At 42.3% G+C, this 26172-nt stretch overlaps 2 protein-coding genes across 5 annotated transcripts in view; one reads left to right on the top strand and one right to left on the bottom strand.

The window, feature by feature from the left end:
- The window catches only part of RNF39 (ring finger protein 39), a 29595-nt gene extending 20646 nt beyond the window's left edge, over positions 1 to 8949 (top strand). Inside the window, exons 3-4 of one of the 2 annotated variants that reach the window (XM_081320197.1) lie at positions 1292 to 1401; positions 8712 to 8949. In XM_081320197.1, coding sequence (XP_081176323.1) covers positions 1292 to 1358 — 67 coding nt within the window. In that variant the 3' untranslated portion in view covers positions 1359 to 1401; positions 8712 to 8949. Of the gene's footprint in view, positions 1 to 1291; positions 1959 to 8711 lie in introns of those variants that run through there. The other variant, XM_081320196.1, reaches the window with a different exon arrangement.
- On the bottom strand, positions 60 to 24775 carry PPP1R11 (protein phosphatase 1 regulatory inhibitor subunit 11). 3 transcript variants are annotated; one of them, XM_081320198.1, is made up of 5 exons: positions 24449 to 24775; positions 20991 to 21099; positions 15119 to 19493; positions 8745 to 8930; positions 60 to 1333 (listed from the first exon to the last, which is right to left on the bottom strand). In XM_081320198.1, exons 1-3 carry the CDS (start codon positions 24512 to 24514, stop codon positions 19270 to 19272), a joined length of 399 nt encoding a protein of 132 aa, XP_081176324.1. In that variant the 5' UTR covers positions 24515 to 24775; the 3' UTR covers positions 60 to 1333; positions 8745 to 8930; positions 15119 to 19269. The 3 variants fall into 3 exon arrangements, with proteins under 3 accessions (XP_081176324.1, XP_081176325.1, XP_081176326.1); XM_081320199.1 differs by having other exon boundaries at positions 19119 to 19493; XM_081320200.1 differs by lacking the exon at positions 8745 to 8930 and having other exon boundaries at positions 19119 to 19493.
- Between the last annotated feature and the right edge of the window lie 1397 nt (positions 24776 to 26172).

Below are 26172 nucleotides of genomic sequence, written 5' to 3'. Positions count from 1 at the left end.
CCCTCCCACCCCCGAATTTATATAGTTGGTCTGTGATGTATGAAGGGAAAACATGGATCTCACCAGATGGATTCATTTATTTTATTGATTTTTCATATTTGTACAGCCACTCATCTCACAAGAGCATGACTCTGTATGGTGTTCTAGAGGTAATTAAAAAAAGAAAACCAATAAATACATCAAAACAGCCGTTATTAAAAACTGTGAAAAGCACAAGACCAAGAAATAAAATTAGCCACAGACAGGAAATCATTGCAAGGTCTCCCTTGTCCTCTGGGACCCCTTCTGACAAGTCTGATGGTATAGCCAGGTCTTCAGGAACTTGCAGATTCATACAATGTTAGCCTAAATTGTGGCTGCAATCATGTTGTATACGCATGATTGTGTAGGGTTGTCTATGGTTTAAGATTTTATGGCAGTCCCAGCCTCAGTGGAATTGTGGGACAGAACTAAAATGAAGCATCATGTGTGGTTAAAAGACTGTTGTGAAATCCTTATGTTCTTATTTAGGAATAAGAGTAGATGAGCTTCTTAAATAAAGAAATGGCCAAGAACATAGCAAAGATAAGCAAGATTTTTATATTCTAATACTTGTATACCTAGACAACACACTGTTCAATATAGAAATGGAATTTTTGAAATTAATAATAATAATAATAATAATAATAATAATAATAATAATAATAATAATAATAATATACTGTACCTAGGATGCTGGCAGCAACCCATGTCAACCATTAGTGCCAGTCAATTTGAGTGTTCAGTTGACTGAGTTTCATGTTTTATGAATAAAAGATTTTATAATAATAATAATAAGTAATGAAGGTGGTTTTTTAAATCTTGCCATAAGGATGGCTGGATGACCCTGTGGCATTTACAAATTAATTGTGAAGAAGTGGCCACAAGGAGTTTCCACCACTGTTATTTTCTAGGCTTAAAGTGTTAAAACCGGCTCTTGTTTCCTTCAGTTTCTGTGAATTTAAATTTAAAATTATTTTGTATTACGCATACTACACTTATTCATACTTCCCAAATGGTGAGCATTTTAAGTCAGTATTACATGAATCTCTAGGACGCTTTCTAAAAAATAATAATCCTCATTTATGTTCATAAAAAGAGTTACCCTTAGAACAGGATTTACACACCCTCCCAGAGATTTTGTGTGAGTTTTCTGAAGATACCTTTCAGTGGAGAATGCCAAACCCAGTGCAGCCATTCATACAGCAGGCACCGCCATTTTGAATGCAAGTAATGTTGCTGTCTCTGAATTGGTCCATGATTTCTTATGTAGTTATGGTGACTTGGCAAAATCCTCCTGCCCGAAGACTGATGGCTGGAAAGAAGCAAGGCCAGAATAGTGAAAGCAATGCAGAAAGAACAAACAAAGCTGCTTTATACCAGGTCAGACTTTTTTCTAGCTCAAGGTGCAGGACTGGGGGCTGATGCATGCATCCCATAGGGTCCTGCTAAGTTGTCTGTCTGTCTTGACTTTCTGTCTGCCTGTCTGCCTGCCTGCCTGCCTACCTACCTATTTATTTATCTTCTATCTTTCTATCTATCTTCTATCTATATGTATCTATTTATCTATCTTCTATCTTTATTTCTTTATTTCTTTTTATCTACTCTATCTATCTATCATCTATCTATCTATCTATCTATCTATCTATCTATCTATCTATCTATCTATCTATCTATCTATCTATCTCCCCTTCATGGATTACTGCCTTGTCGTGGCGAAGGGGCTTGCGTAATTCAATGAAGCTATGAGCTATGCTGTGCAGGGCCACCCAAGACGGACAGGTCATAGCCGAGAGTTCTGACAAAACGTGATCCACTGGAGAAGGAAATGGCAAACCACTCCAGTATCTTTGCCATGAAAACCCTATGGACAGTACCAAAAGGCAAAACGATATGATGCTGGAAGATGAGCCCCTCAGGTCGGAAGGCGTCCAATATGCTACTGGGGAAGAGCAGAGGGCTAGTACTAGTAGCGCCAGAAAGAATGAAGCGACTGGGCCAAAGCCGAAAGGACGCTCAGCTGTGGATGTGTCTGGTGGTGAAAGGAAAGTCCGATGCTGTAAAGATTTTTTCTCCATAGGAACCTGGAATGTAAGATCCATGAATCAAGGCAAGCTGGACGTGGTCAAACAAGAGATGGTAAGACTGAACATCGACATCTTAGGTATCAGCGAACTAAAATGGACAGGAATGGGTGAATTTAATTCAGATGACCATCAGGTATACTACTGCGGGCAAGAATCCCTCAGAAGAAATGGAGTAGCCTTCATAGTCAATAAAAGAGTAGGAAAAGCAATACTGGGATACAATCCTCAAAATGACAGAATGATCTCAGTTCGAATCCAAGGCAAACCATTCAATATCACAGTAGTCCAAGTCTATGCCCCAACCACCAGTGCTGAAGAGGATGAAATTGACAGGTTCTATGAAGCCCTACAGCACCTCATAGAACTAACACCCAAAAATGATGTCCTTATCATCATGGGGGATTGGAATGCTAAAGTAGGAAGCCAAAAGATAACTGGAATAACAGGCAAGTTTGGCCTTGGAGTACAAAATGAAGCAGGGCACAGGCTGATAGAATTTTGTCAAGAGAATACAATGGTCATAGCAAACACTCTTTTCCAACAACCCAAGAGACGGCTCTACACATGGACATCACCAGACGGTCAACACAGAAATCAGATTGACTATATGCTCTGCAGCCAAAGATGGAGAAGCTCTATACAGTCAGTAAAAACAAGACCAGGAGCTGACTGTGGCTCAGACCATGAGCTTCTCCTTGCAAAGTTTAGGCTTAAACTGAAGAAAGTAGGGAAAAGCACTAGGCCACTCAGGTATGAATTAAATCATATCCCTGTTGAATATACAGTAGAGGTGACAAATAGATTTAAGGAATTAGATCTGATAGACAGAGTGCCTGAAGAACTATGGACAGAGGTTCGCGACATTGTACAACAGGTAGCAACCAAAACCATCCCAAAGAAAAAGAAATGCAAGAAAGCAAAATGGCTGTCTGAGGAAGCTTTGCAAATAGCTGAGGAAAGGAGGTAAGCGAAAGGCAAGGGAGAAAAACATAGATATGCCCAATTGAATGCAGAATTCCAGAGAATAGCTAGAAGAGATAAGAATGCCTTCTTAAATGAACAGTGCAAAGAAATAGAAGAAAACAATAGAATAGGGAGGACCAGAGATCTTTTCAAGAAAATTGGAGAGATGAAGGGAACATTTAATGCAAAAATGGGCATGATAAAGGACCAAAATGGCAGGGACCTAACAGAGGCAGAAGAGATTAAGAAGAGGTGGCAAAATTGCACAGAAGAACTATACAAGAATGAGCTTAACGTCCCAGATAATCACAATGAGGTGGTCAGTGACCTCGAGCCAGACATCCTAGAATGTGAAGTGAAGTGGGCCTTAGACAAGCTGAGCAACAACAAAGCTAGTGGAGGTGACAGTATTCCAGCTGAACTATTCAAAATCTTAAAAGACAATGCAGTAAAAGTGCTACACTCAATTTGCCAGCAAATTTGGAAAACTCAACAGTGGCCACAGGATTGGAAAAGATCAGTTTACATTCCAATTCCAAAGAAAGGCAGTGCCAAAGAATGTTCAAACTATCGCACCATTGCACTCATTTCTCATGCTAGTAAAGTCATGCTTAAAATCCTACAAGCTAGACTTCAGCAGTATGTGGATTGAGAACTAACAGAAGTACAGGCAGGATTTCGAAGAGGCAGAGGAACTAGAGATCAAATTGCCAACATACGCTGGATCATGGAGAAAGCTAGGGAGTTCCAGAAAAACATCTACTTCTGCTTCATTGACTATGCTAAAGCCTTTGATTGTGTGGATCATAACAAACTGTGGCAAGTTCTTAAAGAGATGGGAGTACCAGACCATCTTATTTGTCTCTTGAGAAACCTATATGCGGGTCAAGAAGCAACAGTGAGAACTGGACATGGAACCACTGATTGGTTCAAAATTGGGAAAGGAGTCCGGCAAGGCTGTATACTGTCGCCCTGCCTATTTAACTTATATGCAGAGCACATCATGAGAAAGGCAGGGCTAGATGAATCAAAAGTTGGAATTAAGATTGCCGGAAGAAATATCAACAACCTAAGATACGCAGATGATACCACTCTAATGGCAGAAAGTGAAGAAGAACTAAAGAGCCTCTTGTTGCAGGTGAAGAAGGAGAGTGCAAAACTTGGGTTGAAACTTAACATTAAGAAAACCAAGATCATGGCATCTGGCCCTCTCAATTCCTGGCAAATAGATGGGGAAGAAATGGAGGTAGTGACAGATTTTATTTTCCTGGGCTCCAAGATCACTGCAGATGGGAACTGTAGCCAGGAAATTAAAAGACGCTTGCTCCTGGGGAGGAAAGCCATGGCAAATCTAGACAGCACACTAAAAAGCAGAGACATCACCCTGTCAACAAAAGTGCGTATAGTCAAGGCTATGGTTTTCCCAGTTGCAATGTATGGCAGTGAAAGCTGGACCATAAGAAAGGCTGAGCGCCAAAGAATTGAGGCCTTTGAACTATGGTGCTGGAGAAGACTCCTGCGAGTCCCTTGGACTGCAAGGCGATCAAACCGGTCAGTCCTAGAGGAGATCAACCCTGACTGCTCTTTAGAAGGCCAGATCCTGAAGTTGAAACTCAAATACTTTGGCCACCTAATGAGAAGGAAGGACTCACTGGAGAAGAGCCTAATGCTGGGAAAGATCGAGGGCAATAGAAGAAGGGGACAACAGAGAATGAGGTGGCTGGATGGAGTCACTGAAGCAGTAGGCGTGAGCTTAAATGGACTCCAGAAGATGGTAGAGGACAGGAAGGCCTGGAGGAATGTTGTCCATAGGGTCGCGATGGGTCGGACACGACTTCGCAGCTAACAACAACAACAAATCTATCTATCTATCTATCTATCTATCTATCTATCTATCTATCTATCTATCTTTCTATCTATCTACCTATCTATCTAATATATCTAATTTATTTTCTGCCCATCTCATGGTTCAGATGACTCTGAAAATATCATTTTCCCATCACATGGGATTTTTCTAGAAACAGTTTCAAGAGGCGGAATCTGGAATTGTCTGCATCCAAAGTCAATGGCCTATTACTGTCACTGGGCAGGATTCACACATTGCGCCAAGATATTGTGTGGCTTGTTGGGGCTGGCTAAGCGTGAGGTGTGAGCTCAGCTATTGTGGTTTGCACATAGTGATTTATGGTTTAACACATTCTACGTACAGCTTATTTGCAATGTGTAAACTACTCTACAGTTGGGTGATTCTTATGCCAGGTTAGAACTGATTCATGCATCACATATATATAAGCTATAATTTGCTTATGGTTTAATAAATATTTGACACAACAAGCAAGGCATACATTGTAGCTTACAAGTTGTAATGGCTACATTCATACATTGTACTAAACGTAATGTGAAAATGACTGTGGGAGACAGGAGGAAGAATTGCAGCCTAGACAGTGGTCTGATAAATCAAATCTGATACCTATAAAATAGGAGAATATTTGTAGCTCAGGGTTGAAATGAGGGGTCTTTGGTGCTCTCCAAGCATCAACGACCCCTCAAATAAAATCTGAATCCAAAGGAAGAGTGGGGGTGGACCTTCCCTAGGTTTTAGAGAAAATAAAAGTAAGGGAAGGAACAGGTACTTTGAGATTTGCAAAAGTGATGCCACTCCTTTGGGATGGTTCAGACAGGAAATACCAACCATGAGTATTAACACTGCCTTTATTGTAAAGTTATAGTCACAGAAGCTTGCAAATCTCAAAGTACCTCTCTCCTCTCTCACTTTTCTCCTGAAAAGGGATGGTCCCTTCTGAGATGCCTTCTCATCCCTACCTCTCCTTCAAATTCAGACATTGTTTGTTGTCTAGATAGTGGTTCTTTCTCCTGTCTTCCAAGGTCATTCTCACATACCATTGTATCCAGTGATTTAAAAAAAATCCACGTAATTGCTTAGCGATATGTGAACTCATTCTGGAAGGGTTTTCTTTTACAGTTTTGGACAACATAGTATATAGGAAGTGCTTGGTGTCCTGCCAAGCTCTTCATCTGTGTAACTCAATATTATCAACAATAGTTTTGAGTCCTTAGATCATAACTCCACCAGCTCCAGGTAGCACAGCTATTTGTAAAAAATGATGTGGTTAGGAATCTCTCAACTGGAAAAAAGTGTTCTCCAGGTCTCCAGCAGAAAGATTTCACATCATCGCCCACCTAATCTGTTTTATTCAACAAGCAAAACTAAAATATGTAGTGTCCTGCTTTAAACAAAATGTGCAGTTAGGAATCCTGTCTTTTGTGGAAACTGGAAATATTGATAAACAAGATTTATTGAATGCTTCCAAAGACTGCACCCTTACAAGTCATTTACTGAATTAATTGCTTGATGAATTAAACAATGTACTGAGTTTGGACACATGGGAGCAGAGCTGGATCCATAGGTTGAAATGTTGGAGGACCCATCTCTCATCTTCTAGAGATCTTCTGGGTCTATAAACTCTACCTCCACCTGCTTTGATGGGCAAATCAGAGGTTCTTGCCTCTATTACCTATCTTCTACAGAAGGCAGGACCTTGCACCCCCCTGTCCATCTTATACAGAATAACAGAGTTGGAAGGGTCCTTGGAGATGTTCTAGCCCAACCTCCTGCTCAAGCAGGAAACGCTGGCCTATACTATTTGAGACAAATGATTGTCCAATACAGGTAGTCCTGGTTTAATGAAGAATTTGAACTAGTCTAAAGAAAAGAAGAAATAGGGGAGGCATTATAGAAGTGTTTCAGTATCTGAGGGGCTGCCACAAGGCAGGGGGGTCAGGTTGTTCACCAGAGCACCAGAGGGAATGATGAGAAACAATAGTTGGAAACTGATCAAGGAGAGAAGCAACCTGGATCTAAGGAGAAACTTCCTGACAGCGAGGACAATCAACCAGTGGAACAGCTTACTCCCAGAAATCGTGGGCGCTCCATCCCTGGAGATTTTAAAGAAAAGACTGGACAATCACCTGTGATGGCGTAGGTTCTCCTGCCTCAGCAGGGACTGGACTGCAAGACCTCCAAGGTCATTCTATTCTATTCTGTTCTATTCTATTCTATTCTATTCTATTCTATTCTATTCTATTCTATTCTATTCTATTCTATTCTATTCTATTCTATTCTATTCTATTCTATTCTGTTCTGTTTTCTATTCTATTCTATTCTATTCTATTCTATTCTATTCTATTCTATTCTTATTCTTATTCTTATTCTTATTCTACTCTACTCTACTCTACTCTATTCTTTGCAGCTAAGATGGCGATGACAATGTAACTATAGAACCAATCCTTTACATGTCTGTAAAGGAATAGGAAAGCTCACGTAACATCACTAGCACAATTGTGGTTTCACCTAACTGCAGTTGCTAAACAAGGACCACCAGTATGTGAGAGAAATAGGGCCTAGCAGTGGGGGGGAAATGGGAAAAGTGTAACAATGAGGTTGGAGCTAGAAACACCAAGCTTCCTTTTCTTTGTTTGAGGAGATAAGACCTCAAAATGAATAAAACTTTATTTTAAAAAGAAAAAGAGAGAAAGTACGCATTGCTTTTTAACCTTACTTACTCACAAAGCATTCAGTGATGAAGAAAATCAAAATATAGGACGATTGTATTTGTTCATACACAAAAGCTATTAAATCTTGGCTATTTCAACAGGCCTTTGAGGAAAAATGATCTAAGAGGAATACACACGTCATGACTCTTTGCCATAAGAATAATTTATTACTTATATTATTTATTCTTATCATTTGTTATTTTAACCTTGTTTACACATGATTGGAATGTAGCCTGTCACAATCAGTGAATGATTGGAGCAGCATGTAAGCCAAGTGGCATGAATAAATAAAACTGATGAAAAAAGATTCCAAGTTGAATAAAAACACATAGTGATTGAGCTTGTATAGAGACAGTAGATACCAGAAACAATAGATTAAATAAATTTAAGTAAACAGAAAAACAAAGTAAGCACAATTTTAGGGGGGTTTTTGTTGTTGTTTTTTACTTCTCTACAGAAAGGATGATTTTTGAAGAGGTATTTCCTCTATGTCAATTTGTTATAGCACCTGGAAAATCTTTCTTCCTACAAATTCCCGTTTTAATGAGAGAGTGGTTTTGAATTGTCTTTCTCCCATGTCTCCATTTCAGCTCACAGCTCCTAGTTTGCCTTTTTCAGTTAGAACATTGTTTACAAGTTCCAAAAAGGACAAAAACTTTTCCACGTGGATAGGGAGAAATTATGGGGAAATTATCTGGCTATGTGATAAATTGGCCAGCACTTCTGAGGAGGGTTCTGCTTGAGACATGTGAAATGTGTATTTCTTTGGCTGGGGAGTGGCTGTCAATCCTGTGAACGCCAAGTGATATCACAGCAGCATAATATATTGAACCATAACACTCAGCTACTAAAAAACAAAACAAGGTTAACACTAACCGAGCTTCACCTAGATACAAATGCAGGTTAGCGTGGTATGAATGTGTCATATCATCAGCTTACATGCCAAAGGGCAACCTCTCCTACAAACAGCCTCTGATTCCCCACTGAGACATTGGCACAAAGCAATAATGGGAATGTTGCTGTCTCCATTCTTTCCGATTTATACTTTATTTTTTCCCCTCTCCATAGCTAAGGTTTGGAACCTTCACCACCCATTTTCACCTGAATATTCAACCAGAGCTCTTCCAAGTGACTGTCTCTGGTTTCCAAAACCCACTGCATGGAAGGGATGGAGAAGTTAACGTTGCTGCCAGTCCTGAATTCTGGACACATTGAGAAAAAAAAAAGTCCTTTGCAGATGCCTGGAAACCTCCGGACTTCATTTCTTCATATCCTCTTCAACAGAACCTGAACAGTAGAACCAAATTTCAGGATTGAAGTTGCCTCTACTTCAGAAGAAGTCCCACCCATAACTGAGCAGACCAGATTTTGGGATGGGTTCACTTAGAGAAAAAGCCTTTACTTTTTTAAGGCCAAGACTTGGGAGTTCTAGCCAGCACTCTGGAAAAATCCCCCTCTGCCTCCTCCAGGCGTCACTAGATATGGGTGACGTGACAGAAAGAAGCTGGTGGGTTTTTGTTTTAAGGTTGCTGCTGAATCTAGACTGAAAATTAACCCAGAGAGGGGAAACGGATGTCAGGTAAGGATGGGCAACCAGGGCACTGGAGCTGCAATCCTGCAAAACACAGAAAGGTGTACAATGCCATTTCAACAAACCTGCCTGGCATCACTTTCACAGCTACCAGGAGCAGTCCCAGTCAGCAAAAGGTTGTAAAGTATGTAATTTTCCTGTAAACTGGCAGAATATTGTGGGCAATATTTCTTTCACCTTCTCTAGCACAAGGCAGGAAGAAGATCTTTTATAAAGTCTCCTGGGCCAAAGTTGAGGCTCCTGGGCTGGAGCTTCTTGAGTTAGTTGTCTACCATTTCACTCCCAGAATTCATTTCACTGGTCACTTTCCTTCATCTTCTTTCCTGATGGGAACTCTCTTTCCACCTTCTGCATTCATGGAACCAAAGAGTCGGAAGGGACCTTGGAGGTTTTCTAACCCTACTCAAGGCAGGAGACTTTGTACTATCCCGTCCAAATGGCTGCCCAATCTTTTCTTGAAAACCTCCAGCCATTGAGCACCCACACCTCCAGGAGGCGAGTTGTTCTTTTCTTTAGTACACCAAGGACACCACAGTGTGGATAAAGGGGTAACCTGGATTGTTTGCTGCTTAGCAGAACGTGCAAACCAGGCTTCAGTGGCCTCGTTCAACAAACAAGAACAAATACTGAGTACCATTCACAAACCCATTCTATGCCGATCACTGAGGAGCAGCAAAAATGAGAGCATTTTTGGCATGAAATCAAATTTTGCTGAAAAATCACTGTACAATCATTCCTTAAACCACCAACAGGTGAAAACGTTAGGACTTGAGGGGAAAGAAATGTCACTAATGTCAACCAGTTCTTATAAAGTTGAGCCAGAGCCTGCTTATGGGGAAACCTCTGGAGTGTTCTACCTTTGTTTGCCTTTTTAAAAAAAATTTTAAAACGAATTAACAAGATTTCTTGTTCCCCTACTGAATGGTACACACGTGCACGAAGGCGGAGGAGACTGCATTACTATCACATAGTTAACACTGGATTGTTTTTATTTTATCTGTAATAGAGTGATTTTTAATTTGTGCTTGATTGTAAATGTATTCGGGTCCTTCATGGCACTGGACTTGAATGTAAAACCTAGAGCAAATCAAAAGGCTGACCGCCAAGGCAATTGGGGCATCTTCTTGCAGGAATTGTTGTATTGGAATTTTCAATAATAATAACTTCAAGTGTAAGCTCTGGAGTCAATCCTTGGGCAGCATTTAAATGATTTGCCTCTCCCCCCCTCCTGCCCAATATCAACTGTGAAGGACATACAATACTTGATACAAGCCATCAAGAGGCTCTAGAGTCTAGACTGTGCACAGTAGAAATGGGGAGAATAAATCAATTTGCAGAACAATACAGATCAGAAATCCAAAACACTGACTAGAAACGTTGCCATCTTTGTAGTGCTCCTGCTTTTCTAATAGCAACAGAATCTAAGTAGTCCTTGAACTTACAACCATTTGTTTAGTGACCATTTGAAGTTAAAAACAGTGCTGAAAAAAGTGACTGACAAACAGTCTTTGCACTTACGTTGTAGCGTCCCCACAATCACAGGATCAAAATGTTGGTACTTGGCCACCAGTTATGATGGTTGCAGTGTCCTGGGATCCTATGACTGCCATTTGTGGTTTTTCTAATTGGCTTCCAATGAGCAACGTCAATGGGGGAAGCCTGGTTTGCTTAACCACTGGGTGATCCGCTTAAGGATTGCAGCAAAAAAGGACAGAAAAATTTGCTTAGTGAGAGGTTACAGTCCCATTGTGGTCGTATGTTGAGGACTACCAATAGTAAAAATGGAAATCGGGACTAGGTTACAAAAATGGGGCTGGAAAAAGAGAAGAGGGCTTTCTCTGATTGTGCAGACACTGTTTTTTCCTTCATCACCACCCCTGGTATTTCTAGTAGCAGCTACGAAAACTTTTTCACAATTTCTTTAGGAAAGGATGCTGTAGTTCAGGGGACTTCAAACTTGGCCCTTTTATGACTTGTGGACTTCAACTCCCAGAATTCCTCAGCCAGACACGCTGGTTGAGGAATTCTGGGAGTTGAAGTCCACAAGTCATAAAGGGGCCAAGTTTGAAGATCCCTGCTGTAATTCAACACACAAGAGTTCTTCTTGAAAGCTGATAAATCATTTTTTAACAGCTACAGAAATGAAGAAATAAATAATGCAGGTGTTCATTCTACAGAGCTACCCGTGTTTCCCCCAAAACAAGACCAGGTCTTTTTTTTTGCCTCCCCAAAAGGCATCAGGTCTTATTTTCGGGGTGGTGGCGTCTTTTTTACTCACCTCCTGCACTGACAGCCCTGCCCAGCTGGCCCACTTCTGTAGCTGAAGAAGCAGTTTCATTCTGCAGCTGCATTCTGGCTTGCATTTCGCAGTTAGGCCTTTCTGGAAGGCCTCTGCAGCCGAGCACCAAGCTATGGATTCAATCCATGGCTCAGTTCTAGGCTACAGTGGCCTTTCCAGAAATGCAGGCCTGACTGAGAAATGCAGGCCTGGCTGCAGAAGATGCCTCAGAAGAAGGGTGCCGGCGTGGAGAAGCCTGGCTGCAAGGTGAGTGGATGTGGAGCGCACGGGCAGATCCACACCTCCACCCCTGCCCTAGCTTGATTTTTAAGTGTGTGCCTCACCCCAAAAATAGGGCTTATTTTTGGGGTTGGGCTTATATTAGGCCCACCACCCCAAAATTAAGTTAGGGCTTATTTTCTGGGTAGGCCTTACTTTCAGGGAAACGGTATGTAAATATGGAATTGTTTCAATTCACTTGTAATTCTGCAGTTGAGCCAAGCCAGAATGCAGTTGGTGTGACTGGCTCAATGCCATGAATCTAGTCATTTGTATCATATTTAAGAAATCTTCATTAAAGGAGAATATGGTTTAATAGAATGTGTGGAGCCAGTCAATATATTTTATCTGATTTGCCATTGCCATCTGGAATGTGTAAACATACAGGGGAGAGGGGTTAAGTTGGACATTTAGAGAACAACTGTTTAGCCAGCTGGATTTATGCACCTTTGTGGAGGGGTTGGTCTACAGAAGCAAATGCCTGATATTTATGGGAGTTGTAATCTGCTAAATATGAGAAAGCACAGCCAGATAGTGGCAGCACTTAATCAACCTTGGCTAACCCAAGAAAGATCAGCAGGGTCAGGCCAGGTGAATACTTGGATGAGAGAGACCACTAGAAACCCCAGGGCTAGAGGCTAAACCGAGAGGTAAAACCACATTCAGGAAGAACAACAAAAAAAGCCATTCCAAGCACATGCCAAGAAAAACGACATGAATGCACCCATGGAGTCAACAGGAAATGAGCTCAACTTCAGGGAGCCTTGACCTTAAATCACTTTCAAGTGTGTGTGGGGGGGGGGGAGGTGAAACAAGTAGAAAACCTCCTGTAACAAATTCACCTTCTCCTCCAATTATAATGCATTGCTAAAGGCCCCTTCAGGCAAAGCCTAGATTGAAATACATCCCAGAAGTTGGGGCCTGTTCAAAATACCTATTTAATTGTTCCTACATGAGCGTGGTCTCTCTCTGCCTCAGCATGCCGGAATGATATATTATAAGGCAGATGACAACCTGATTACAGCCAGTTTCCATCCAATGTTGGCGTGGAGGCCGCTTGGAGAATGCAAAGGCGTCACTTGTGCAAAAACACTGAAGATTTATCTTGAAATGACAGCTGCTTCTTTTCCTCCCATTTCAAGGGGGGGGGCTCTCATCACTTTAAACAGCAGCTCTGTTTCTAAAATATTACAAGTTGTCCTCGAGTGATGACTTTAATGGAACCTGCCTATCACAGTTGTAAAGTCGTGACAGTCAAACATTAGGGTCATTGCTTCGACTGATTCGATTTTAACATTTTTGCGGTGGCCATTAAGCAAACAACGTGGTTAAGTGAACCAGTGGTTCACTATGGGCTGGTTTTTGCCAAAAAGTGGCAAGTAAATTTCAGCGAAACCATCACAAAACACGTTCACATCACCTGGGGACATTGCAAACAACTGCACATGCAACCAGGTTGCTGAGTGCCCAGAGTGAGGTAGTGTGACCATGCAGGGGGGGTAGGTGCTGCAATTTCAAACCTAGGTCATATATTATTATTTTTTAGCAAAATGACAAGTCATAAGTCAAGGACTGTCTGTACTAGCGTATTTGGGAGGCAGGAATCCGGATAACCATCAAATGGCAGCAGTGAAACAGAAAGGCTAAGAGTTTTGCTGGCCAGATAGGATTAGCCTAATCTAGAAAAGCAATGGGGGAAAATGGTAGATTCTTATATTATCTAGACAGGTTAAAACCTCAGCAGTAGTTTTGTAGCTGTTACAGCACTATTTTATTAAGAAAAGATAGGAAAATAAAAAGGAATTCGCCTGGAGCCGAGCAGAGCACACTATTAAGGACATGGGAGGAAAAAAGAAGCGGGAGAAGGGCTGCTAAACCTTTTGAAGTCTTAACAGGAAAGTGTTCATCCCAGTTTTTAATTATTTCTTTTTAATCTTTGTTCCTGTATCCGACAGCCATAAATAACAGGCATGCTAGCGTTCTGTGCCTGCACCTGCTCAAAGAGAACAGATTCAAAGTAGGGTGTTTTGAATGATTACACACACACACACACACACACACACACACACACACCGCCCCACCACACACACCACCAATTCTCTTGCACTGCACTATCATTCATCTTGGTTCTGCAATTTGAGCAAATGCAGGAGCCTCATCGTTTATCATTTTAACTTCAGCCAAAGATTTGTGTGATACAGGAAGGGGAGGGATCAGCTGGTAAATGTCTGCAAGTTCAGCTTAAAGTCGTAGGAAGAAGCCCGGTTTAAGTAGAAAGGGGCACCCCAGCACCAACTTTGAAAGGTGCCTAAGCAGTGAACAGAAACACAGGGACAGCCTGCAACCCTACTTTTCTCACAGAATTTGGAGACCTTTTGCCAATGGCTGGTTCTCCACCTAGCTGGATGTCCAGGCCTCATCGGCAGCCAATTTTTTTTTCCATGTGCGCCTCAAAATTTGCATTTGTAATTTAGTGGGATTTACCTCTTAGAATATAGTTTTAAGCTTGTGTATCACCTAGGTGAGTTGCTAATGTGAGAAAAGAAATGACAAGCGAGCCTTTGTGATTTTGGTCTTCCGTATGATGAGGTTGATATCCATTACAATTGGCTCCCTCGCCTCCACCTGATGGATAGCAATGATCTGGCAGAAGAGAGGCTGGGTAGCATTGAGCTATGAATTCTCTACAGCAGACATGTCAAACACAAGGCCCGGGCACCGGATCCGGCCCGCAAAGTGGTTTCATGTGGCCCGCGAAGCCATCCTGGAAACAGTGAGGGAACGGCCCCCACTGCCTTGGCCCTGGCCCAGAGACCCTCAGATCTGTCCCACTCCTGCCCAGCCCCCCATGCGAACGATGTAGAGCTGGCCATGCCCACCCAGTAGGCCACACCCACTCTAGCCACACCCACCCAGTAGGCCACACCCACCCGGCCCCGAGGGCAACCGCAATGCTGATGCGGCCCTCAATAAAAATGAGTTTGACACCCCTGCTCTACAGCATTTTGAGTTAAATGCCCTTGTCCTGCCATTCTGGAATGCCATATGTAAAGAGCAGCTGACATCCATCTGCTGTTATGATAATGCTTCCCTGTGAAACACCAGAAAAAGGAAGAGAGAAAAGCACAACCTGCCAAGCTAAAACTGAGTGGTTTCATGGCAACATATACTGGATCACTGCTGAAACTATATTTTGTTCAAAACAGTTACGTGTGATTGCATAGCTTTTGCTTTTCTACATGACTAATCCCAGAGTTAGACAAATCAGCCACTGTAGAATCAATTATGCAAAACAGACTTTTATACTTCAGGCAGAATTTATATTACCATTCAGATTCTTCAAGTGCGAAACGCACAGAGTTGTTTATAAGCAGCACCAGATCCAAAACCAAGGTTGCCCCCAGGAACTGAAATACCTGCCACGTTATAAAAACACAACAGCACAATAAAAATTATCCAGCTCAACTTTCTTTCTTAGAAAACACGTGTTTTAAGAAGGTTTCAAGCAGGACGTGTGGTCTCCAATAATTCATTTTCAGGTCTGTGCTCTTTCTGATCCTGGAAATGATAAATAACTATATTAACTGATAAGTCTCTAGAGAGGCCAACACAAGGTGTTAAGCCATAATACTGTGACTTCTCTGATTTTGCTTTGGCTATGAAGGAACCAAAATACTATGAATTACTTTAACAAACTCGTGTTTAATACAGTCATTCCAGCAATTTATAACTTTATACTCTCCACCTGTTTGTAAAATTCTTCTTTAGAACTATGCTTGCTTGGTGACCTTGCTCCCCCTTTTGGTCTATAAAAATAACAAGGTGTATCTTTTTCACTGATGCTGCTAGAGGTGTTTGCTTTTAGAGGTTTGTACGTAAAAAAATCCCGAGTGCCGCGTAACAGAGTGAGCGCCTGTTACTCGTCCCAGCTTCTGCCAACCTAGCAGTTCGAAAGCACGTAAAAATGCAAGTAGAAAAATAGGAACCACTCTGGTGGGAAGGTAACAGCGTTCCGTGCGCCTTTGGTGTCTAGTCATGCCGGCCACATGACCACGGAGATGTCCTCGGACAAGCGCTGGCTCTTCGGCTTTGAAACGGAGACGAGCACCGGCCCCTAGAGTTGGAAACGACTAGCACGCATGTGCGGGGGAACCTTTACCTTTACCTTACATAAAAAAAAAATTGTGGCATGCAGTGAACTACACATTTCTTTTCCCCAATGTCTTGTGGGATGGGAAAAATAAACTAACTTTTTCCTGGCTGAAATGCACATATACTTAAAATAGGAACATCTGCAGTACTGCTAGAACAGGGTAAGAGAAGAATCTTCCGCTAGATTGCTGATGACTTCTCAGAAACACAGGGACCTTGTAATCCGTCATTCTGTGGGACCAGGTGCTGCTCAGATCCCCCACCCCTCTTAGAAAAAGGTTTAAAACCTTAAGTTACCAGATCAAGATACAGCGCATCAGTCATTTTCCTATATTCTGAGGGACATCCATTTAAGAACTTCATATCTTATTCATCGGACGGACATTTTATTCTTCAGTATATATTTATATCCTGCTTCTCCAAGAAGCTCAAGGCAGCTTTCCCACAGTTCCAAACGAACATAAATCAGACATATTAACCAGCGAAACCCATACAACTTAAAGTGTTCAGACCACAATTTTGGCACAGGCTCGGCACGTCAAGATGCAAGAGCTTGACAAGATGGCACAGCTTTTCAAAACAACACCCGGCAGTTCATAACAACAGGGACAGTTGTAGCAAAATCATCCAAACAATGGTTGACCCAAATAACCAGTGACTTTTAGTTTGGCCATTTATGGCAATGTACTTTATTTAGATTAGAGCTATTTCAGGAGTGTTTTAAACCAGGAAAAATCCTAACTCTCAAAAAGTTTCAAGCAAAATCTTAAGTTGATGAAATTGAAAGTGCAAGGAGGTTTAGAACTTGGGAGGGTGAAGAAGTTCTTTGATTGAATTTCTGGTCTCCTAGCGTTAATGCATACCAATTTTCCCCAACGTTATGCATGTTATTTCTATTATGCTATTTAATGTTAAGGCCACCATCCTCGGAAATATGTAGGCAGCTTGTTTATCTGCCAAGCATGACTTTTATTCAATGAACTAGAATTAAATTGCTGTATGTAAGAATGATACAAATCTGTCACATGCAAAATTTGGCCCTCCGTCGTGCACGACCTTGAGATGGTGGTGTTGATTAAACGCAGAGCCAATTTTCTTAGGCTGCTGTAGGGATCCAGGAAGCCAAGGCTTTAGTTCAAATGTATGAATCTATACTATAAATTTTAATGCTTTCAAAATATGAACATTTTCCAACAAGGCCAACAAGAAACTGTCTAAATAACCTCCCAATCATTTTACCCAATGTGTGCTTTCCTGCAAAAAAATATTTTATAGCATTTTATAAGCAATTTCTTGTGTTTGCTGGGCCAGTCCACCGAACTCTTCCATCCAATGTCCTGTTTTACAACATGTTAGCTTTGAAATACGGCAGTCACAGAGGCGTAGTCTATTTTGTCAGCTGGTTATGAGCAAACAGACACATATCTTACTTCTTTGGTGGAAAAAAAAGACAATAATACTATACAAGCTTATAGAACCTGCTCAGATTTGTACATCTGTAGTTTACTCAAAAGTTTGTATTGTAGAGGGGGGAAAAGCAAAGGGCACCTAATGAAGTCCATAAGCTCAATCAACCACAGTGTTTATCATATTGTGCCATGCAACTTGCCTAAAAATAGTGGCTAAGTATGAGGCTTATCTCAAAATGCCAGGAGGTCCAGCCTTCTTCTGTTATTTTGCAATCCAACTTTCCTCTAGTGAGAACACAAAATACAACAGGCATCTCCGAAGCCCAAACTTTCCTGCATAGACTTCTCCCTAAGCAAGAACCCACTTCAGCAAATAAGTGATGAAAAATTAACAGGGTTAAGCCTCACTAAGGGGCAAGACCTGTATCCCTTGGTTTCATATTTTAAAGGTTTCCACTGAGAATGATCACGCACCTTCCAACTTTAACCTCTGAAAGAGGTAGTTCTTCAGGCATCGTGGCTGCTGAGAAACGTACCTGCCCTAAGGCTCACTAGTGAGCCCAAGTCTGCTTGCCCGTCCAAAAGGTTACACTGCTGTGAGCATTTCTTGTGGAATGTATTTTTTTTTAATCAGCAGGGTGCTAAGATAAACACACGGAGGAAAGAGAAAGATTTCGAGAGTGTACAATTGTCTCTTCTCCCACATAAAACCACAGGTAGCCAGAGTAATTAAATGTTCATGCAGCGCAAGAAAAGGTCCCGTACCTCAGGCTCCTGCTGAGCCCCGTGTGGTTTTAGGAAAGGTCTTATTTAATAGGAACTTTTGCCCAAGGAATAGAACATACAGGGATTGTGCAAGGTGATCATGGGGATTTTATCAATCATAAAGACTGGGCCCAACTTCCTTTTTCTCTTTGAGTCCATACGTCAGCCCGTGCCTCTGCATACAACATTCACCTCTTTGACATCTTTCAAGTTCCTCTCAGTCCCAAATCAGCAAGAATCGCAGTGCTTCCAACCATCTCCCGCGTCCTTTGCACCCTCTCCATTCCTTTCATTCCCACTACTAAGAATTCTTACAGACGTTTGTAAGATTTTTTTTTTTTAAAAGAAAACATCACAGGGGAAACATGTCCTTTTAAGAAGATACCTGAAAACAAGTGAAGATTGTCGTGTTATCACCGAGGAGGTGGAACCTACCCCCTTCCAGGAACTAGGAGCCTAAGAGGGTGGAGGGATCTGATGACTGCACCTTTAAGGCAGCTTTACGTCAGAAGCAGTGATTTTGCGTGAGTGAGCCTGCAAGCGGGAGGCAGTGGAGCCGACAGTGATGCAGGTTCAAGCGCACAAGAAGAATCCAAGCAAGGATTAACCAGGTGGACTGTAGGTTTCTGACACGGGGCTGAAAAAAGAACAAGGGGCAAGGAGCTTGCAATAAAGGAAGAAAGCAGAGATACTGAGGGAGACAAGGGGAAGGAGAAAGGATCTTGGCTGAAGCTCTCTCACTGCTCTTCTCAAAGCAGACCCCACTCCCCATCACATTCATCACTGATAACAAATATTTAATTAAGATGCAGGGGGGGGGGGAAATCAGCCACAGCACCCAAGAAGGTCCTGCCAATACATTCCTCGTTGGGCAGGGTGAGGATGGGTGGCACCAGACAGACTCACCAGCCACAGATGGATAGAGACAACAGTAGCAGCACTGACACAAGACAGGCATGGAGCTGGGTGTGCGTGCCCTCTCTCCCCTCCCTCCCCCTTACCCACAGTCAAGGCAGCACCAGCACAAGACAGCTGAGAATTGGATGTATAGGCCTCCCCTTCTTTTCATCCTTCGCCTCATTTGGGGCAGTGTCAGTCCTTCGTTGGGGGAGAGTGGAGGAACTCCTTCATTGCCCCATGGCCCAGTACGGTTCAGTGCTGCATCGCCCCTGCGTGGTTTTGGTCAGGTAGCTCCACCTTCTTGGAGTTGTTCTCCTTTGGACCAGCACCATCTCCCGCTTTAGACTGTGCCTTCCCCCGCTGGCCTTTCTTGTGGCCTCGGATGCAGTGGGCATTGCCGCAGCCTTCGTCGTCCTCATCTTCACTTTCTGTTGAGCTCTCATCAAAAGCCCGGGGTTTCTCATAGATGCAGCAGCCTGTGTTGAGAAAAGGGAAGAAGTGGAGAGGAATGGCCAAAAAAAAAAAGGGGGAAGGTAAAAAGGACTCAGAGGCAATACATCGAGGACATAAAAAAAATGGAACAAAAAAAAAAAAAGAAAAAAGAAGAGGGAGAATAAAGAGACATGAGAAGATTGTGAAGGAGGAGGAAAGTGAGCGTTGAAATGGCATGGGACAGCGTTTAATAAAACGCAAAATGAGTGAAATATATGAAGCGGAAATATTGGGTGCATGAAGATAAGGAATCGAAGGAAGACAGTGAAGAAGGAAGAACAAAAGGAAGGAAGGAAGGAAGGAAGGAAAGAAAGGAGGAAAACACGAGAGAGATAAGCACAAAAATACAAGAATTCACTAGCAGTTAGAGCAATGGAAGAGGAGACAAAGGAATAGTCACTTGTTCACAATTTTCACTTTTTAGAAAATGAAAGACTATGCAGACCTTTTCAAACTCAGAACATTTCTCTCTATCCCATATGCAGGGCTTTTTTTCTCATAGAACGCTCAGAACGGAGTTCCGGCACCTTTTTTGGATGGAACCTTGTAGGGTAGGCAAGGTGGTTTGTATGACATGTGTGAGTTCCGGCACCTTTTTCTTTTACAAAAAAAGCACTGCCCATATGAATCTATAGGGATCAGATCAGGATAGCCAGAAGCAAATAATTCACTTTATTGATACATCTGGGTGCCAGGATAGTAGAGATACAGCAAGTTCTTAGCCTCTTTATACCCACCAACCCATCAAGGAAAAGTAAAGACTCTACATGATGTTTGAATTATGTCGCAATTCTTCTTGCTGCTCATTTATTTGGCCAGGGAACCGCAGGGAGTAATTAAAAATAGGACAAAGAGCATCTCTCCAGTTGATTCACTTTTTGTTATAGTAATATTCTACTGTGATCATCTCAAGTTGCCTTCTCATCAATTTCCAATAAGTACTGCTAAGTACCTATGGTTGAGGCAATTAGTATCCTCTCCAAGTTACAATGCCATAAGCAACCTGGTGTCCCCAAAGCTTATCATTTCCAATTGAAGTTTAAAGATTATATTCTAAATATTATCAAGAAACAACCATGGAGCATGTCCATTATAGCAAGTGGACCAATGGAGTATGTATGGGCCAGCATACATGATGATACAGGACTCCACCTATTTTACCAGAAATGTTTCCCCTATTTCCACTAGTTTTGTCAGTATACTGTGGAATTGGATCTCATTACCTATGCTTATGTTCTGATATTGTATGGTAGAAGATGACCAGTCTAAAGAAGAGTCATATGGCCCTTAAGAACACTTGAGAGTAACCCTAAAGCCAACAATCTACATGTACACATCTCTGAAGAAAGGGGTGGATTAAAACAATGTAAAAAATGAGTTACCCTCAATTAGTGCATCCTGGATGATGCACGCACATCAGGAGAAATACAAGTAAGGGAGAAGTATTTTAGGAAACAATGGTAGAGAAGGGCAGTGCTCACATTTGGAAGATCTCCGCCCCAAGTGTTCGTTGTCCACTGTGTCACTTGACCATTCCACCTTCTTGGATGGCTTTCGTTTTCTTAATTTGATAGTGAGACTACGATTTTCCTGGCAAGAAGGCAGAAGAGAAGAGGGTTTGATTTATAGATAATGAAGGAATTTCTCATTCAATATTACAGCAGCTTGATTTTCAATTCTGGGAAATACTTTCTACATACCTCTGTACCTGAGGAAAAACCTCTTTATTTTTGCCAGTAAAGACAACTCCAGACAGTTCTGAAGACAACTTCAAAGTTTAATTGCTGCTGCTTTTTGGATCAAATCCCACCTATACCACAATATCTTATGCCATTATCTTGCCCATGGAGACAAAACAAAGAAGCCTTTCATTATATATTGAGACAATTACATTTTATATTTTAATGGGTTCTGGAGCAGAAATATGAGCTGTCCATAGATATTGATAGAGAACCCAAGGCTTAATTGAATTCTACATAAGAGCTCTTAGGTTTTATGAAGAGCACTAGCAGAAGAACATTTAAACGGGCAGCACTGCTGCAAGACAATGTAGTACTTTAATACTATATCCATTAATAATCACATCAGAGTGTCTAGCACGTTTCTTCCCTATCAGAAAGCATCTTAAAATAGAGAAAATTTAAATGGTATACTTGATATGATACACTCATCAACAATCTACAAAATCATCCATGGTTCGCTATGGGCACAGTTTTGCCAAAAGGGAAAAAAAAAGAGAGGAAGTGCTGGTTTTCAGCGAAACCATTGTTACATGACTGCGGGACGCTGCAAATGACCGTAAATAAGCCCAAAGTAGGTCTGTCATAACTTTATTCAATAAGCGACCGGTTGTAAGTCAAGGACCTTCTGCAACTGAAACAATATTGTAAGTGGCCTAGCCCTAGGTGATCACGAGCCAAATTCTCTCAGCCCCTTGTAATATCCAAGGTAGAAGTAAAATTCAAATAAATAATGTCTGTGAAGACAGTTGATAATTGAAAAAAAAAAGACAATAGGTGCACCTAAAAATAATTTAGATTGCACAAGCAACACTACTGGATCTCACCACAGGTCTAGCTTCTGATCAATATGCCTATACACACGCCCTTTTTGGAGATTCAGTTCATAAGGGGTTCAGCTGAATCTCTGGATTAAGTTTATACTGGAATTTGTTTCTATGAACAACACTTTGATCAAACTGTTCTCGGAATCAGAGAACTTCAAATCAATCCGATTCATTTTCAGTGCCTTTAGCGCAGATGCTATCTTGGCTTTTGAAGCATTCAAAGCAGTGTGGGAAGTCAACTCCCCAGAGAAGGAAATATTAAAAGGGCAGGAAAATATATTTCCTAAAAGGATCTTAAAGAGACAGAAAAGCATGCCCAGGTTTTAATAATAATAATAATAATAATAACAACAACAACAACAATAACAATAACAATAATAATAATAATAATAATAATAATTATTATTATTATTATTATTATTATTATTATTATTATTATTATTATTATTATTATTATTATTTTATTTATATACCGCCCTTCTCCCAAGTCCCAAGTCTCCCTCCCCCAAGCGGAAACCAACTCTATAGAAATGCAGATGTAAACCATTCAGGAAGGTTGAAGCTAAGAAGACTTCTAAAATCTACATACCCCTGCCCCAGGGAGGTGGGCTTGGACAGACAACCAGCAAGAATCCTAGAGTGGCACACCTAGGCTCAGGACAGAATACGTGACAAAGGAAATACAAAGCTTGGAACAGGAAATAACTCCAGACAATAGAGTCCAGGGGGTATAAAAACCCACTACCCACATGTGCTCAGCAATTCTTTTCCTGTTGGATCCATCTTTCTGTCTGCCTTTCCTCTGCAATAAACTACAACCTTCTTCCCAAAGCAGTTGCCATGTTTATTCCCCGCTTGGAGGAACCATGATGGAGACTTTTCTTCCTACAGCAGCCTTCCATCTTCCCCAAGGTCGGCAAAATAAGGACCCAGATGGTGGGTGGGGTGGGGGGAAATGCTAATACTGTAAACCGCTTTACAGTGGGGCCTGTAAAGCACTCTGAAGCGATATATATAAGTCTAAGTGCTATTGCTATTTCTCAACTTTGGTAACTTTTAAGACCTGTGGACTTCCATCTCCCAGAATTCCTCTCTTCACTTCCTGACAGTTAGAACAACTAACCAGTGGAACAACCTACCTCCCGAAGTGGTGAATGGTCCAACACTGGAAGTTTTTAAGAAGAGACTGGACAGCCATTTTTCTGAAATGGCATAGGGCACAGGTCTGCAACCCGCGGCTCTGGAGCCGCATGCGGCTCTTCCAGCCGTCCCCTGCGGCTCCCAGTCCTCTGCCATGTGCAGTCCAAAAAAAAAAAGTGGGACTAAAAAATTTCTACCAATCAATTCAAATATGCAGGGTAGGTGCATATCTCGCCTTGGCTCCACTCTTCAATGAATCCCTGTTCTGCGCATGTACGCGCATGCGCACACATTTTTTGCGGCTCCCAGTTTTTCCTTTTGTGAGGGAACCGGTTCTGAGTGGCTCTTTCACTGTTTCAGGTTGCTGATCCCAGGTATAGGGTTTCCTGTCTTAGCAGGGGGTTGGACTAGATGACCTCCAAGGTCCCTTCCAACTTCTACTTCTTCTTCTTCTATTATTATTATTATTATTATTATTATTATTATTATTATTATTATTATTATTATTATTATTATTATTATTATTATTATTATTATTATTATTGCTACTACTACTTGGGTCACATTATCATTTATGTGATAATCTGCCAAATTCCAGGCGATTGTATTCTGAGACAGAAGTCTCTTTTATTTCCAAATCTACTCCATTATGCCGACTCAATTAAAAGGTTCAAACCGGGTCGGGTTCAGTTCACACATGGACTTCTATTGACCAGGTCTTGCTTCCCACTGCAGCAAGGTGTTAAGGGCAGCCTCAGCATTCCTCCCACCCTCCAGATCAGGAGTCTTCAAACTTGGCCCTTTTATGACTTGTGGACTTCAACTCCCAGAATTCCTCAATCAGCGTGCCTGGCTGAGGAATTCTGGGAGTTGAAGTCCAAAAGTCATAAAAGGGCCAAGTTTGAAGACCCCTGCTCCAGATGTTCTTCCGACTCGGAGAGAAGACCTTCCGCTCAGCGAATCAGTACCTGGCAAAAGACCTGCCCTCCGCTCCTTAGAGCCACTGGCCGCCAAGTTATGGCAACCCTTCCCTTCCATCCCGGGCCAGCTGGCGCCGCAGCCGCGCGGCCCTTCTCGCCACCGCCGAAGTTTCCCCCCCCCACGCTTCGTGGTTGCCACGACAACCGCAGGCGCCGACGTTCCGCGGGCGGGGCTCTTCCCTCTCTATCGTCATCACGGTTGCCATGCCGCCGGCTGCACCCCCACCCCACCCCACCCCGGCCCTCTCCTCACCGGCTCAGTCACCTCCGTCTCGGTGACGGTCGTGGTCGGTCTCACTTTAGAAGTGGACTCGGCCATGCTGCGGCGATGCGGGAGCCCGTCTGCGATGGAGCTGCTTGCGGGAAGGAAGAATCTCCGTTCGAGCCCCGATCCAGGGCTCGACGGAGCCCTCCTCAAGCCTCACCTCCCGGCGCCTGTTCAGCCGCAGCGCCCACCCCTCCCGCTGGAGTCGCCGCCTCTACCTCACAAGCAGGAGCAGCGGCGGTCGATTTCCAACCCCTACTTCCTACTTCCGGTGCATGTGCGTTGCCTTAAGCGATCCCCGTGGAGATTCCAGACTCACTTCCGGTGTGCCCCAAAGGAAAGCGAGCCGCCTGAGCGCGTTAGAGACCGGGGTGGGGGGTGGGGGTGGGGGCATGGTTGGTTCTGCAGAGATGACGGTCACAATCCTAGTTTCGGACTCGATGAAAAGACGGGCTTTTGTTTACGGCAGCCCCGAAGCTTTACCACGGAAACTCGATTGTAAAAAAAATAATCCGATTTTTGTAATAGAAATGTTTAATGGCTGGAATGTCTTACCCGGTTCAGCTGTCGCAGCTCTTAACTTTCTCCAGCTTTCATTCTAACTTAACTCCCGTGGACCTCGCTTCACATTTTAAGAAGTCCCTAAGGCAGGGGTAGGCAACCTCGGCTCTTTTATGACTCATGGACTTCAACTCCCAGAATTCCTGAGCCAGCCATGCTGGCTCAGGAATTCTGGGAGTTGAAGTCCATGAGTCATAAAAGAGCCGAGGTTGCCTACCCCTGCCCTAAGGGGACGTGCATCAAGTGCATTGGCGTGCCTGTGGTCCCTGTCAGTTTTGTTTTCTTTCTTTGAATTTGTAATTTTTGTTTGATGAATCAATAAAGTAAAACAGCCGACTTCTATTAGGGGGCATTGTCAGGAATTTAATGTTGATGATAAAGAATCCTGTAGCCTTTAAAATAACACTTCCAGCTTTAGAAATGCTGACTCACCAAATACTACTTCATGTTTATTGAAGGGTTAAAATGTTAAAGACTTCACAATGAAACAGACCATTATGTCTATGTAAGCCATTTGCCTTGGATCAGCTCCCATTATGGACCTCTATCATAGAAACATTTATAGATAGTCCTTGACTTACAACCACAACTGAGCCTAAACCTTCCATTGCTAAGCAAGACGCTTAACCTAAAACTATCGAAGAACTTCAAATTGTCACATTATTGCCTGACGTTTACCTGACATAATTGGAACAAAAATGCAAGGTCAGTTAATTTCATTGTCAGTTTATGCAAACAAAAGCTGCCCCCTGGAGCACTGGCTTCTGAAGGGCTGCTATCTGTAAAAATGCTTTAGGACTCTGGTCAGATCTACTTTGCATCACAGTAAATTTTCAAATGGTCCATTAAGGAACACCTCTTTCTAGGGACAATCTCTGCACACAGCATCAGGAATCTCTGCTGCCTAGAATGGTACAAAGCAAACCATGGATCTCAAAATGCAGGCAGTGCTTGATAAAAGCTTTTTCTTTCTGTAACTTGGATGTATGGAGTATCACCAGATACCTATATAACATCTACACCTATCCTGGAATATGTGACAACCTTCTGATGGTATCGTCATTTTCAATATTTTAATATTGCAAGCCAGTAAAGGCAAATTCCTGACTTGGAATTCAAACTACTATCTGACAAATGAACTCTTATGAATC

The sequence above is a fragment of the Vipera berus genome (assembly GCF_964194415.1).
Source record: "Vipera berus genome assembly, chromosome: 2".
Lineage (NCBI taxonomy): Eukaryota > Metazoa > Chordata > Lepidosauria > Squamata > Viperidae > Vipera > Vipera berus.
This window is presented reverse-complemented; position numbering and strand designations above follow the sequence as displayed.